The 17306-nt window shown below is 29.7% G+C and overlaps 1 protein-coding gene across 9 annotated transcripts in view; it reads left to right on the plus strand.

Moving 5' to 3' along the window:
- Window positions 1-17306, plus strand: part of LOC107445775 (rho GTPase-activating protein 45) — a 233965-nt gene that overhangs the window by 183554 nt on the left and 33105 nt on the right. For 7 of the 9 annotated variants that reach the window (XM_087163600.1, XM_087163599.1, XM_087163598.1 and 4 more), the window contains 2 exons: window positions 15785-15845; window positions 16697-16760. In XM_087163600.1, the coding sequence (XP_087019726.1) occupies window positions 15785-15845; window positions 16697-16760 (125 nt within the window). Of the gene's footprint in view, window positions 1-14568; window positions 14785-15784; window positions 15846-16696; window positions 16761-17306 lie in introns of those variants that run through there. The other 2 variants (XM_087163601.1, XM_087163602.1) reach the window with 1 other exon arrangement.

The raw sequence follows: 17306 nt of genomic DNA on the forward strand, positions 1-17306 counted from the left end.
TTTTCCACCCGTACTACTGGTACCTCGTCGCGCCTGGAATGCTGGAGAGTGTCCCCCTGAAACCAGTGAAAGTATCCCATCCGATGACCCTACAATTCCATAGTGCCACAAAGTTGGAAGAAACATCAAACATGGTAGTGATTCGACACCGAGTGATCCTACAATTCTTACTACTCAAATTGTGAATTAAAAAGTGATATATTTTGTGTCTCTCGTCAAAGAAAAATAGATGAAGGTCAAATGGAAAGGATTGACTGTAGATATATTTTTTTTTTCCTCTCTCATTTTTTTTATCTGTCTCAATGTTATGCTTAAATATTTTAGTAATATTGGATATGAGTAGTAATTTAAATATTTTATTTTGAATAATGGAATAGAGTATTTTTAAGAGTTAGCTTGTATTTCTTGTGTTTATATATTTTTTTTATATAACATTATGATATAGTATTGTATTATTGTGCATCTAAAATGTTTTTAAAGGAAATAAATGTGATTCAAACGTCAATTAAATTAGTGACGGCAAACAAAATTAAGTTATTATTTAAACTTTTGTTTCCAAATGATTTTTCTAGATTAAACCGTAACAAAATTTTAAATTTTTCTGAATTTTCTTTTGAACCAAACGATGAAGAATTTTCAAACAAACTACAAGAAATTTCTAATACTTTCAATTTTTCGGACTTAGTCAAAATTTCAGACATTTTAAATATTTCCAGTGAAGGAAATAAAGATGAAATTGCCAAACACATCTTAACTTGTTTATGCGATTTCAATTTTTTAAAAAATTCTTTAGTAATTGAAAATCCCTCTGAAGATGAGGAGGAAACTAAACAATTTCAATGTAAACAAACTCAAACGGATTTTGAATCACATTTACCAATTAAAAATTGTGTAAGTCAATTTACACAAGCTAGTTTAAATACTAAAATGTATGTTGATAAAGAAATACAAACTCATGTTTATACTGATAAAGATATGGCATCCTATAGTCAAAATTCTAGTAATGATTTAAATAATAGAGAACCTGAAACTAAATTAATAGTTAATTTCGCTGATGTTGAAGCAGTTACTCCTATTTTTAAAGGAGAAAAACACGAAAATATAAATTCTTGGTTTGAAAATTTTGAAACTCATGCTACCTTATTTAAATTGTCTGATATGCAAAAATTTTTATTTGCTAAAAGATGTTTGAAGGGAAATGCATTAACTTTAATTAGAAGTGAAACTCATTTAAATTCTTATGAAAAATTAAAAAATCTTTTGTTTGAAGAATTCGGACTTAGTTGTAATAGTGCAGAAGTACATGCAATGTTGCAAAAAAGAAAGCAAAGGTATAATGAAACACTTCAAGAATATTTTCTAAAAATGAAAGAAATTTCAACTCAAAGTGATATTGAGGACTTAGCTCTAATCACTTACATAATTCAGGGAATACCAGACCAAACAAATAATAAATCAATTCTTTATGGAGCCAATAATCTTTTTGAATTTAAACAAAAACTTAAAATTTATGAAAAAATTAAAAGTGACTTAGACAAAAATAAATTTCAAAATAATAAGGGACCATTTATGAAAAAAATGGAAAACCCAAAATATGACATAAAGTGCTATAAATGTAATGCACCAGGACATAAAGCCCCGGCTTGTCCTAAAAATAAAAGTGTAACCCCGAATGTGACAAAACCCAAAATACATCATACTACACAGGAGAACCCATTGAATCAATGTAAATATTGCTCAAAGAAAGAACTTTTGAATCAATTTCACATGGGCTCCTCGTGTGTAAACAACCCTAGCAATGTTGTTGAAATGAACGCTCAAAATATGACAAATAATCAATAGCAATTAATAATATCCGGATATATAGTTAAAAATGAATACCTAAATGGAGGTAAAGTGGAAAATAAATACCTAAAGGGACGTCCAAAACAAAATAAAAATGAAAAAGTTAACAAAGAGATATTGTTGAATGTTGATACCGGGTCAACATTGAATGTAATACCAAAAGATTTGGTGTTAAAATTGAATATTCCTATTAAAAAATGTGAGGAATTAAATGTTACCCAAACGAAAGGTCAACTAACACTTAACAAAATTTGTGAGTTTCCCCTTAAATTAGGCAAAATTGTTAAGTCAGTTAAGTTTTTTGTAATTGATACTGATTTACCATATGCTTTACTTGGGTTGCAGACTTGCAAAGAGTTTTGTTTGTTTATTGATTGTGTCGGGCCAGTTGTTACTCAATTTGGTAAGAGATTGATCACCTCTGCTAATTCTAACAGTGACAACTTATCTTTGCACATTAGACAACAAAATTCTCAAAATGTTAAAGTTAAAAATGTTGAAAAAATAAAAGTTGAAGATGTTTCAGTTAAAGTAAACATTGAAAAAAATAATGTAAAGGGTAACAAAAATAAAAGGAAAAGGACAAATAGGAAAAAGAAAAAATGTCCAAAAATTTCAAAGGATTCGGAGATAGATCTAGGTAATGGATGCATACATTATCAGGTCAATATCGACGAAAAAATAAAAAATGAGAACAAAATAGAAAATGTGGACTTAAAAGAAATTTTAAAAAGTTATGATGATATTTTTGCAAAACATAAACATGACGTAGGAGAAATTAGAATCGAACCTCAAAGAGTCAGGTTAACATCAGATTTACCTATATCTCTAAGGCCTTACAAAACATCCCCAAAACAACAACAGGAAATTGATTTACAAACAGAAGAATTGTTAAAAAATAACATTATAAAAGAAAGTTCATCCCCTTATGCTGCCCCTGTAACTTTAGTCTTTAAAAAAGATGAAAATAAAAAGAGTCGTTTATGTGTTGACTTTAGAAAATTAAATCAAATTACAAAAACAGATTCTGAACCTCTACCTTTAATACAGTCTTTAATTGAAAAATTATCTAATAGTTGTTATTATTCTAAAATAGATTTATCACAGGGATATCATCATGTTCGTATTCATCCTGATGACACTGAGAAATTAGCATTCGCTACTCACAATGGTCTATTTGAATACTTAAGATTACCTTTTGGCTGGAAGAATGCGCCAAGCATCTTTCAACGTACAATTCGTAGAATTTTAAATAAACATAAAATTAAATTTGCTACAAACTACTTTGATGATATCATTATATTTTCTAATTCTTATGATGAACATTTAACCCATCTTAAAAAGATTTTTGATATTTGTAAACAAGAAAACTTAAAATTAAAACTTTCAAAATGTTCATTTTTGCAAAAACAAATAGAATTTTTAGGATATGAAATAAGCAATGGAATTGTGTCACCCGATAACCATAATATTGAGGTTATTAAAAAATTATTACCCCCTAAAAATGTAAAATCATTGCAAAGATTTCTTGGATCAATAAATGTTTACAATAAATTTATTGATAGTTATGCAAGTATTCGACATCCTTTAAATAACTTGTTAAAGAAAGATGTAAAATGGGTGTGGTCAGAAAATTGTCAACAATCTTTTGAACTTTTAAAAAATGCTATTATTTGTAAACCAATTTTGAAAATTTTTAATCCTAATCATGAATGTCATCTTTTTGTTGATGCATCGTTAGTTGGAATTGGTGCTGTGTTAAAACAGACAGATGAATGTGGTGTATTGCATCCTGTAGCTTTTCATTCTCGTTCCTTAAGGGACTATGAAAAAAACTATGCAATTACAGAACTTGAATGTCTTGCTATTGTAGATTCTTTAAATAAATTCCACCATTATCTTTTTGGCCAAAAATTCACCATACATACTGACCATGCTGCTTTAGTTTGGCTAAAAAATGTTAAAAATTTAAAAGGTAGATTATTTAGATGGTCATTATTGTTAAGTATGTATGAATATGATATTAAATACACAAAAGGTTCTACTAATTTTGAAGCAGATTGGCTTTCGAGAGATGCAACACATTCACTTGTCAAAATTAATTGTAACAATAATAATGTTCATGTTTCACATTTGTTAAAATTGGATGAAATTGTTGAAGCTCAAAGGAAAGATAACTTACAAGGTAATTTTGTTGATATCAATAATGTTTTATGTGTACGTAAGAAAAATTTTACTAAAATAGTTGTTCCATTTTCGTTGAGATTAAAAATTCTGCAAATTGCTCATGATAAATTTAATCATCCAGGAGTGCAAAAAATGATAAACTTGATAACCCCTGTTTATTATTGGAATAACATAACTTCAGATATAGCAAAATTTTGTAAACATTGTCATACGTGCCAATTAAATAAAAAACCGCGACAAAAAAGATTTGGATTATTACAATCCTTACCCCCTGTTAATCAGTCATTTGACTTGCTAGCAATAGATAGTGTTGGTGGATTGAATTACTATAATTCAACAAAAAAATATTTAACTTTAATTATTGACCACCTCACAAGATACATTTGGGCTTTTGCATCAAAATCCATTAGCTCAGAAACCTATACAAATTTTTTACATCAAATTTTTCAAAATCAAATTCCTAAATCCTTGTTGAGTGATAGAAACGCTGCCTTCACTTCTTCTCATTTTAAAAAATTTTTGAAGCATAATAAAATTCAACAATTATTGACAACTGCACATCATCCGCAGTCTAATGGCAAGGTAGAACGCCTTGGTCAAACAATAATTACGAGTTTAAAATGTAAAATCAATGAAAAACCTACTAAAACTCCCTGGCCTACTATGTTAAAAGATATAGTTAATACTTATAACTTAACTCCACATTCTGTTACAAAATTTCCACCTGCATACCTCATGCATGGTAGACTCCCCTATGAAAATCCCTTAAAGGAAGAAATCTATCCACCTGTTGAGGAAGCTAAAAAAATAGCAATTCGAAGAACTAAAGAATATCATGAAAGAAATAAAATCTATTATGATCCTAGATTTTTAGATATAGATTTTAAAACTGATGAATTAGTTATGTTTGAAGAATTTACTTATCCTAATACGAGAAAGTTGTCACCTCCTTTTAGTGGACCGTATAAAATTCTTCAAAAAATTTCAGAAACTAATTACAAAATAAATAAAGAGAATATGTTGAGTAAACAAAATTTTGAAATAGTACATATTTCAAAGCTTAGGAAATATCACAACCCACAAATGTTGAAATTAAATCATGAATAAATGACACTTGTTGTCCAGTTCATTTTGTATAAAAATTTTGTATATTTTTGTGTGAAAATTTTTTTTTGAAAATTTTAGTAGATTAGTTATGTAAATATTTCATTTTTCTTTCTGTTTAGTTACTAAATAGATAAATTGCATAATCATGTTTTTCATATTTTTGTCATTGTAAATAATATTTTTTCTTCTCATAATTGAAAAGATGTTGTTTGTAGTAGGGAAAAAGGAACAATCGTACCAACCTAAAAATTTTAAATTTAAAGTATTCAAAATTTTTTTTTGGCTCACCAAAAATTTTTTTGGGGGGGATGTAATACAATAAGTAAATACTTTTGTATTAATAAAAGAATTAAATCTCTTTCGGTTTCATAAAATGTCTTTGTTAAAGAATAAGCGTAGAGAGATTCTATTTTGGGAATTCAAGGCTGAAAACATACCATTGAAATATAAATAGATTTATATTTCAAAGGAAGAGTTATTTATAGAATCGTGCCCTTTTTCACTACCATATAAGGAAGCAGAAATGATTTTCCTTAATGCGTAAGGATACAAGGAATGTACGAATGTGCCTTTTTACTTCAAATCTAGGTTGGTATAAAACCTAAGAACGCATAGTTTTGCGTGTCCTTTTCATCATAATGTGATCCTGATAAGCTGTGCCGGAATTGTCCGGAGTCTTGTCCATTCCCCTCCCGTAGGGAGCTTGGACGTCAACTGTAGCAATACCAGTCTACATTTAATAAACCTGTTTAGAACGTCTGATGGCTTATGACTGCAATTATTTCAAGCTAAATACAACACTAATAACAGGGTTGGAGCCCTGTTATTACATATATATATATATTTTTTTTTACTTTTTTTAAACCTTTTCAGGACCGATGAACGGAGAAAAAAGCACTGCTCCAAATCGCACGCTCTGAGTTTATACATACAAAAAAACACGTGTACGTACGAGAGTAGCGTACAGAGTTACTGGCGATCGTAGCGTACAGAGAGTAGCGTGCTGACGACCGTGTGATTTTAAAAAGAGAAAGCATTAGATGTGTCAAAAAGGCTGGTTTCATGTATAATACTCAGAACCTGACTAAGGCAGGGGCATACGGGGCAGTTGTCTCGGGCCCCCACATCAGAAGGGGCCCCCAAATCAAATAGAAAGTTTATTTTACGTTTCCTTTTTTAATGAACTTTTTTAAAACAAAATATCAGTACAGTGTAAAATCCGTCAGTTTTATGTTTAATCTATCGTAAAAACACAATCTATATTTTGTAAATCCATGGCCTTCTAGGGAGCGGAATTCCGCTAAATTTTCGCAGTTAAGATGGATAAATTTGGCTAATGAAAATCCTGTATTTTTACATATCGCAAAATGGGTTATGCTTTCAAAAATACAGGCTTCTGATTGGCTTAATTGAACCATCGTAACTGCGAAAATTTAGCTGAATTCCGCCCTAATGTCAGCAAGGATATGGATTTTTTGCAGCTAGATGACAAAGTTAACAATCAGAAAATTGCATTTGGCATGATGGACATAGAATTGTCAGAAAATCAGTAAAATGGACAGAACGATATTTCGTCTGACCATAGGAGGGGGGGGGGAGTTTATAGCTATTTTAGGTTCTAGTCAATTTTCTTGTTATATATAATGAGGTGAAAAATTTAAAAACCTCAACAAAATTCAGTTCTTCATTACTGAAGTAGTGAAGCAGAGGGGGGCCCCAAAGAAGTTTTTGCCCCGGCCACCAATTCGTCGGCCCTGATAATACTATGGGCCTTGAAGGGAGGAGAATCACGCGACCACGTTTTTGATGACCACGGCCCTGTAAAGTTTGAATAACTCAGTGGTGATCTAATTCGTAAGCTACACCTTTTCTAGGTGTGACGTTTTTGTATATAGCATCATACTATTTATTAATATCGTTTCCAGATCTTTTGCAAGTTTCCGTGATTTCCATTGGATAAAAACATAGTACAGCAAACAAAAAGAGAAAAAAAAAAAAAAAAAAAACTAACCACCCTGAGTAACTTTTGATCTAATGATCACCGTTCTTCTTGTTCTAGAACTCAATCTTATTGTTCGAGGTTGTGACCTCATGCTCTAAAATAATTAGTGCAGACGATATTTTAAGTTACGAAATCAGACACGAAACATACTTTCTCTGAATAAAAATACTTTTCTTTCGATGAATTCGCATCTGACCCATAAAATATGTGCAGGGAAATATGTTTGAATTTAGGGGGAGGGGGTGGCTCATGAAAGAAAACGACGAATAGCTTAATGAATTAAAAAATTAATTAAAGGAAATTTTATCTATTTAAATTTTTTTAACTTAATTAGCTGAATAACTAATTAATTTAAATTAATTTCACTTTTAATTATACATGATTAATCAAATACGCGTATGTTTCATTAAGCATAGATTTTCAGGGGGGGGGGCCTCGGCCCTTCCCTATGGGCGCCCATGAATCTGTGGGTAGCCGCAATCTGAGAAATATTATCCCAATAGTTTGGTCAGGAAAGCGGTCGAGAGTTCGAACTCCTTAATTTTCTTTTTCCGTTTTTTGCATATTTCGCGTATGGTTACTTTTTAATTGAATTTCTTAAAGGTTAGAAATCCGAATCTGTCGAAAAAAATGCATTTATTCAGATAGAAATTACGCTTCTGAGACAAATTTGGAAACTTGAAATATCGTCTGCGCTAATTAATTAACATATTTTATGTCATCCCCTCAAACTAATAAGAATAAGTTCTAAAACGTGAAGATCCGATCATTAGATCAAAAGTTACTCGGGGTGATCCGTTTGTTTATTTTTTTAATTCATTTATTTATTTATTTTTGTACACTGTACACCGAAACATATTGCCTCATTATAGAATTCTTCCTGCTGAGCTATTTGAAAATGTGGTTTATTTTTATGTAACCCTAAGTATTGTAAGATCAAAATTTTACTTATAAAAACAAGCTTTGTGAGACAATCGGCGTGGTGTCTTCTTTTAATTTAAGCTCATTTTTATAAACTAAACTGCCAGCATGACGTAAGTTTAAGTAACAATAAATAATTTATCATTGTTGCTGAACATCCTATTTTCAATTGATTTATCAGTTAATGCAAGCGCACATTTCATTGTAGCTTTTTGATGAAGTACAGGACCGCTACTCGATGTGAAAGGAAATCTATCATTATCAATCGCGAATTTAAGTTCCTCATTCTTTTGCTTGTTTTATTTTTGTATTTGTAAAAACTGGTAATAATTGTTGCTTTATGTAACTGTTACCTTTCTCAGCTTTTAAAGTGACGTAATAAATTAACCTTCACAATAAACGTATTTATACATTTAGAAGGACAATAACCTTTTGATTAATTTTGAAACTTCTGAATATAAAAGGAAAAGAATGTGCAATTTCATAACGTGTATTTTAAAAAGAGCTGTGTTTTATTTCCGACGCTGCTCAAATTAAAGTAAAAAAGTACCGGCACTCAGGGTGCCGGTACCGGATTTTACAGTAAAATGGATTTTACTAATGATGCACCCAAAGTGCCGGTGCTTTATTCAGCAATTTGTTCCGGAATTTTTTACAGTGAAATCAAAGCAATATCCGGCATTTTAAGATTCAACAGATATAATTAATTTTAAAAATAGTTTTGTCCCATAGCTCTTTCAGTTCAAAAGATACTTTTACAATTTTGAAATTAAAAAAATTTTTCAAAAACATTTATTAATTAATAATTTTCTTTGTAATAATTTTATTTATTAATCAATTTTTTCTTCTTTTTCCTGTAAAAAGGGGAGCAATGTTGGGTCCATTAGTTTTTCCCAACAGATCTTATTAATAAATTATAAGTTAAACAAACTTACTAAATTAATAAATTATACATAATTGTTTTAATTATTTAACGAAATGTAGATAAAACTTGAATCAGCTTTCATAATTTTGTCAGTAAATTTTAATCTTCAAAACTATTCCAAAAAAAGCATTACAGAATATTTGTAATGGTTTTTTTCTTTCAATAATAATATTTTAATAACTGAGTAATGTTAAGGTCGAGAAAAGACCTTTCGCATTTTTTTAAACGAGCTTTAATACTTCTTTTCTAAAAGTTATCGCAAAATTTTTCATTATTATAGTTACAAAAATACACAAATATATTCATTTACACTTACATGAACGAAATTAAAGTAAAATCGGGATACACTATGAGGAATTTTTCGTGATTAAGTAGTATTGATTCAAATAATGATGTAGAGTTGTCCGAAAATTAAAATAAAATCGGAATAAACTATGATGATTTTTTCGTGATTGAGTAGTATTGATTCAAATAATAATGTAGAGTTGTCCGAAAATTAAAATAAAATCGGAATAAACTATGATGATTTTTTCGTGATTGAGTAGTATTGATTCAAATAATAATGTAGAGTTGTCCGAAAATTAAAATAAAATCGGAATAAACTATGATGATTTTTTCGTGATTGAGTAGTATTGATTCAAATAATAATGTAGAGTTGTCCGAAAATTAAAATAAAATCGGAATAAACTATGATGATTTTTTCGTGATTGAGTAGTATTGGTTCAAATAATAATGTAGAGTTGTCCGAAAATTAAAATAAAATCGGAATAAACTATGATGATTTTTTCGTGATTGAGTAGTATTGGTTCAAATAATAATAATAATGTTGTCCAAAAACTAAAATTAAATTGGAATAAACTATGATGATTTTTTCGTTATTGAGTAATATTGGTTCAAATAATAATGTAAAGTTGTAAAAAATTTTGCACCGACTTTTGGGGAAAATTAAAACTCAACACATTCAAGTTTCGGTAAACACCTATTCAATTACAAAAGTGCCATTTTTTTCCCCCTCAACCTTTCAGCATTTTTCAGGCTAATTGAAAATTCTGTCTTTTCAGAAACTCCGTAGCTTTCGCCATGAACTTTAATTCAAGGAGGTTTTCTTTTTCTTTTTTTATTAACTTTAAGCGTTCCAGATAATCTAATATATTTACAAATTTAAAATTAAGCTCGAGATTCGTTTTTAACTTTCTTCTAGACAAAATCCTTTAAAACGCCATCTGGGGATTAGTCATTCAGAGCCATTTCTAAACACATACTTTCTAAACACTCATATTTCAACGATTAAAAAATTGATTGATCGAAAAAAAATATGATTGTAAAAGTAATTAAAAGTTCGAATGTTCGAGTTCTGTTATTGGGTGCATTCGTACTGACATATTGGTATACGCCTGACTGCCATGACCGACTGCCTAATCTTCCTCTTTTTTTTTTCAACATCTAATTCTTACATTGTCTTTCTATGTTTTCTATAATCGTAACTGACAACTGAAAGACGATACTAGTGATACGTGTTCTACGGAATGCGTGAATCAGAACGATTTTATTATGGGAATATTCATCGGTTGTGCATGTTCGGAACATGAGTCAGATCTATTTTAGAAGATTATTGGACGCTATAAAAAATTTATTAAGACACTAATACTTATCCGAGTTCCAAATTTATCACACATTTTACATCAATTTCTTGATGTTTTTTTGTAAATAGTTGAGTGCCAAACGAAAGTTGGCTGGTTTAAATAAATGTCGCTTAAGCCGCAATTTAAACCATTTGGGGGAAGAAACAGTCTTATATTCTTTGTTTAAAAAAACTATTTAATATGTGAGTCTTTTTTATTTATATTAATATTTTTAATTTAAATGAAAAAAATAAAAAATTTCAAATTTAAGGTTGATTGCGTATCATTGGGTTTCTGATAAAATATCTATATAATAAATTAATGTTAGCAAATTGTAAGTTATGTCATGATGTTTCTAAAACAACTTTAAATAAAATAGATTGTCACCAAATCTGTGTTCTAATAGTTCACCCATTTTCAGACGACTAGCTAGAGCTTTAAAATCTTTATAGGATCTCCAAGCTTAAAAAAAAGTGCAATTTTCAATCATATCCTGGTTTTTAAAAATTGGCATTTTTTGCAATTTTATAGCTAAATAAAAGGCATCCTTAATTAATCGCTAAATAGAATTTACCGTCAGTCTAAATTTCTGACTTGCTAATGTGCTCAAACCCTCAAACTTTAACTGGTGTTTAGTAAAATTAATAGTAAAATTTTGTCCTATCGACAAATCGCTCCGACTAATTACAGCGTGCTCAAATTTAAGCTGGAACTCTGTGATAAATGGCTTGTTTCAATATTCTTTTTTTTTTTAATGAAATTAATAACTCGTTAGTTTGAAACTCGGGTAATAATTGTTTCCAGCTATATTACTATATTGTTATCTTTAAATCCACAAATAAAATACACCTCTTTATTTAAAAAAAAACAATGCTATTTTTTATAAGATAAATGCTTATATGGCACCTAAATGATAAAATTCTGTTCAATTTTATCATAAGATTAACTATATTTTTAAAATATTAATTTCTTAATTAATTTCTGTTTTACTATTAGAACTCAAATATGAATATCTTTCACCCCTACTAAATGTGCAACATTATTAATTAAGTCTAAAGAATGAACTCACTGAATCCTGTTCAGTTTTAACAAAAGATTAACTATATTTTTAAAACATTAATATCTTAATTTCTATTTTACTATTAGAACTCAAATATGAATATCTCAACTAAATCTGCAACATTTTTTTCCAACTAAGTCTATAAAATGAGATTCGAAAAAGTTTTCCAGAACTAAAGAAAGGATTCATTACAATGAAAATGAGAATCCTTGGTTTAATTTGCGAGAATGATAATGAAAGAAGTGAGTCATCCTTTATTTTTATCCATGTTAGTGCGAAAGTGTGAGAGTGACATTGAGTGACAGCGGTAGAGAAAACACTACAAAGAAACACCGCACTGTTTCCTAAAATCATAATTTACATTAAGTGATCATAACAATAATTAACGATGTATTTAAAGGATTTTAATATTAGTAAACTGTTGTGAAAAATTTTATAATTGATTCTCAAAATGCTCATTTTTCTGTTAATTCACAGAGAAGTATTCCGAGCTTTTTCTTTCTTTTCTCGAATTTCCATATTTTTCAGATAAACACCCTAAATGCATCCGACTCAACTTTCCCTCGTTATATTTTGTGTTGAATAATTATGATGATAATGAATAATGTATTTAAAAAATTTTAACATTAATAACTGTTGTGAAAAAGTTTAGAATCGGCTCTTGTATTCTTCTATTAGATCCAAGAGAACAGGCAAAATATTTTCTCTAGTTTTTTTTAATTTTCCCCCACCCAATTTGTAATATTATAACTGTCGAACTTAAAACTGACTGAAAAAACTCCATAAAGCATCTAACTCAACTTAACCATAATATATTTTGCATTGAGTGACTAATGATAACTTATATTGTATTTAAATTATTTCAACATTAGTAAACTTTTGTGAAAAATTTAATGATCGATTTTTGCATTATTATTTTTTTATTACACCGCTGAGAAGATACCAAGTGTTTCCTCGCCTTTTTTCTCCTTTCCCGATTTTTTATATCCTTACAATCAAAATTTCCGTCATTATAATAACTTTAAAAAAAAAGCATATTAATTAAATAGCACTGCAAAGTAAATTTGCTTTATGAAGCAAATTTATATTTAATTCAGAAGTATACAATACTTGCTCTGAAATTGCGTACTTTACTGCTTTGATTAGTGTGCTGTGTTGAGTAGTGTGATGAGATTTTATTTTATAACCGTCGTTGAACAGCCGATCCAATTTTATGGGTTTACGACTACTAATGTTCAACTCCGTAGCCTTGTAATTTTTAACCCAATCCACAAGACAAGGGAACTCCTGGATCGAGAATTGGAACAAATTTGCCTTTGTGGAGGACTTTTTTGATGGGGGGTAACCCGCATTTGTGTTACATGGAGAGGAAGACCACGAGAACCTCCCAATCTTAACCTGACGACAAGGGGATTCCAACCCATGATCCGTCTACCTATTGAGGATATTTCACGTCAGCACTGTTTTCGGTGCAAGCTGGATGCGAAATTCGTATCGACTGGAGCAATTGTGAAGCCTTTTTATCAGTACAAAAACAACTTCTCCTGATTGTTGCTTTGTAAATTACAGAAGTAAAAGTTAACTGAATAAATAATATTCAGTCAGTTATGTAATATGACGGATTATTTTACCAAATAGTATTTATTATACCTTATACGCGTTTTTCTGAAAAATAACAATTTATGGTTATATTTCGTCTCCATCTTTCGATCCATGTCGTGTCGTCACGATAAAGTGATTGTAAAAGAAAAAGCTAGAAATCAAAACACTTGCGTATTTTCAAAATCACAAAATATACAAAAGAATGATAACCATTTCATCATATATCTTCTTACAATACTATTTTAAAAAGAAACACGATTATGTAGAAGACAAATGTTTTTACGACGTAAACAGTACTTTCAATAGTTTTGAGTTATTGCCTTGATCTTTACTTATTCAATTTCTTATATTTAAGTAACATTATGTAATAGTTTTAAACAATAGTCTATTATTCTTAACGTTTTGTAAAAACGATCAGTTGTTACGTAAAATTTCACTGTAAATTTAAAATTATCTCCTTTATTTATTCAAAGGTTACCACAGTAAAACTTAACAAAGCAAATTATTTAATTTTTCAGCACATTTGGGTAACATTTTAAATACTGAATTTAAATTACTATATTTGAGTATTTTTAGACACAATATCATTGTATAGTTACACAACCTATACTTTCAAAATCATATTTATTGATTTATTCAATTTGCTTTATTTTCTTTTTACGATAAAAAAGTTGTTTAGCAACTGTTCCACCAAGCAGTTTTTCTTACTTTTATGCTACATTGTTTTTTTAACTTTTTTTAAATAAAATTAGAATGGCATGCCTTCGGATTATCCTCAGGGATATTTCCCAAACCGTCCGATTCAACGTCATTGAGCGACTACTTCCACAAGATGAACTGCGCGCGCAAGAGCGATTTGTTGTTGTTGTTGTTGTTGTTAATTTACGTCGCACTAGAGCTGCACACTGGGCTATTGGCGACGGTCTGGGAAACATCCCGGAGGATGATCCGAAGACATGCCATCGCAATTTTGATCCTCTGCAGAGGGGATGGCACCCCCGCTTCGGTAGCCCGACGACCTGCACGCGAAGTCGAGCACTTTACGGCAGCACAGTTTAACGAGGACCAATACCGCACACCCTCGGTCCCTACGCAGACTGATCCAAGTGGTCACCCACCCGCACACTGACCGTAACCACAAGAGCGATTTACATTTATGTGCAGCATAATGATTCCCGATTGGTGAGATATTTTCATCCACAAAATTCTGCCATTCAGATTCTTTTTTGTATGCAGTGAGAACGGTCCCTGTAAAGCTTCCAAAAGCAGAGCAAAGCATGAGTAGAAACAAGCTAGCGGATACTTATGAACTAGTTACTAATGGCAACTAAAAAGTTCTCCAATCAGAGATATTTAAGTTTTTTTATGTCAAAATTACAGAAACTTTGAATAAAATCAGAACATTCATATTTCTTTTTCTAATTTAAAGCTAGCTGAATGATTTGCAGAGTAGCAACATGCTGTGCTATGGATTTAAGAGATCGTTTAGTTATAGTGATAACCAAAGACATCGGTAAATTCTGTTGAAAATTTACTGGATAATGTATATTTCAGTATGAAATAAAGCTAAAATTTGGTTTGCTATTATATACTGTTAACTGAGACATGTTGGAGCTATTGCATCATTATTATTATTGTTTCTTTTGTAAAAAAAATTTAACAAAATTGTGAGATTAATATCGGCATGCGATCTTTAAATTATGATCTCTACAATTTAGTAATTGTTCCCGAAAAGGAAATTATTGCTTAACTAAAAAGTAGTATTTAAACTTCAGTATTCTTTAAGAAAAGAAATAGGTACACAATATTTTTACAAAAATAAAGTTGTAATAAAATAGGTTACACTTTCTTGTCTTAGTTATTACAGGTGGTTTTATGGTGGAAAAATGATGTGCATGCATTACAAATCTATACTGAGTTTTATAAATGTACAATGTAAGAATCGTTCTAAATATGTGCATATTTCAGTATTGTTACTTGTGACAAAATCATTAGTCCAAGTTTTGGCAGTGGCAAGTCAGAAATTGAAAAAAGCAACACAGCATTGGACAAACCTAATGGCTAAAACTTGTAGCCAATATATGTAATTTATTCCAAGTATAAATACTGGATAATTTCACTTAGTGATTTAAGTTGATGCAAACAGGTAGCTATATGGGATTACCGAAATAAATATAACTAACCTTTTAAAATATATATGTTCTATTATACTGTCATTAAGAAGGTTAACAATTGTCTGTGTATTGTTTCTGAATGTCATAGTATTTGCATTAGCAATTAGTTTTACACACATATTAATTCCACTATAAAATTCATAAAATGAGCAATTCTTTCGTTATTTTTTATGCCCAATGAACGCTTGAAACTTATTTATTGTGGAGTTTTGAAGGTATTTTTTATGCTATAAAGTTTTATTATGTTGAATAGAAAATTGTACAACTTACTTTAATATTATACAAATTCATTTAAATCTTCTTATCATTTATGTTTAACAATAATTTTTTTTTCCTTAGGGTGTCTGAATATTTGATGGGTGACCTTGACAGTTCTTCACAGCCAGTACCAAAAACAAGAGTAAGTAAATTCTTTTACCTTCACCCATTTGTTCTTTTAATGCCATACCAGGGGCCTGTTTAGAAGAAATTTCGGTCCATTAACAAACCCTTCACAAAATATCTTTACATAGAAACGGACCCTTCACAAAATATTTTAACTTAAAAACAGACCTTTCACAAAATAATTTATCTTTTAATCGGACTCTTCACAAATTTGTTTATCTTCATTAATGTTTTGTTAATCGATTAAACTCTTCCCAGGGGGGGGGGGGGAGACGGATGTAAACGAACTAAGTTTTGTCTTCAGCAGACGCTTCTTCCTTTATTCGTCTGAAATGAATATTCTGCATTCAGCAGTGTAGGCTAAATACTAAATGTTTGTATGTTGCATCTCTAATTTATTAGCAGCAATTGCTGTTTATCTTTTAAATTTTAATTTTTTTTATTATAATTTTACAGAGTTGAGCATAATCTTGTATCTCTTTACAATTTAAAAAAACTCCTTGAAAAAGTTTTTTGCAATAACAGGACCCTATTTGCACAAATTCACAAAAGCCTGTTTGAAAGAATGTGACTTAACGTTTATTTTATATTCAGAAATTATGAGTAATTTTTTCACAATTTTACAAAAATGGACCCCTGCATACATATAGTTGCGTAATGGAAAAAGTGTTCAACGTAAAGCTGATATTGTCACCAGAGTTATGATGTTACTTCAAAAAATCATGTTTTACTGTCAATTAAAAATTCCCATTACTTTTATATGCTTTTTGTATGTTTGGAATCTTTGCTTTATATCATTTTGATTTCTTATTAAATGTACCAGTATTTGATAATTTTAAAAAAAAATTTTTAATTCTTATCTTTTAGTCCTGTGATAACTTATTATCGGCTGATGGTGAATGTGATCCTTTCGTTAGAGAAAAAAGATTGGGTGAGTAATTAGGATTTTCAAGTATCTTAAATGTGATTTACTGTGATAATCATTTTCCATCTAGAAATTACCTATAGAGGCAACTGCTATAAAATTACAGATAACTGAAAAAGGTATTATATAAATAGCAGTCATCTTATTGTGAGAGGTTTAATAACAAATGCCTTAATTTATTGTCCTCCTTAATACTTAGCAGTATAAAATTGTTTATAAAAATAAAGTTTGCCATTGGTACACAAACAAACAGAAAAACATATTTATTTATACGAGGCTCACATGGGTCAGGGAGAACAGGGAAAGTCATTGTCATTGAGTTTTATTTTAACTCTAAAAACAGGGAATAGTAAGGAAAGTTGCAATTTTTTACAAAAAACATATCTATTGAAATTATTTTATAAAAGTCCACTTTTTAGAGAAACTTTTCCATGTTTCCATTCTCATTCTATTATAAGTTTTTGCTCATAAAATTTAATGTTTGATATTACAATTATAAAAAAAAAAATCATTGTTTTCTGATAAAAAATTGCATGGTATAGATTTGCATTG

Source organism: Parasteatoda tepidariorum, chromosome 5 (genome assembly GCF_982258835.1).
Source record: "Parasteatoda tepidariorum strain Cologne lab strain chromosome 5, Ptep-v5.0, whole genome shotgun sequence".
NCBI classification, from domain to species: domain Eukaryota; kingdom Metazoa; phylum Arthropoda; class Arachnida; order Araneae; family Theridiidae; genus Parasteatoda; species Parasteatoda tepidariorum.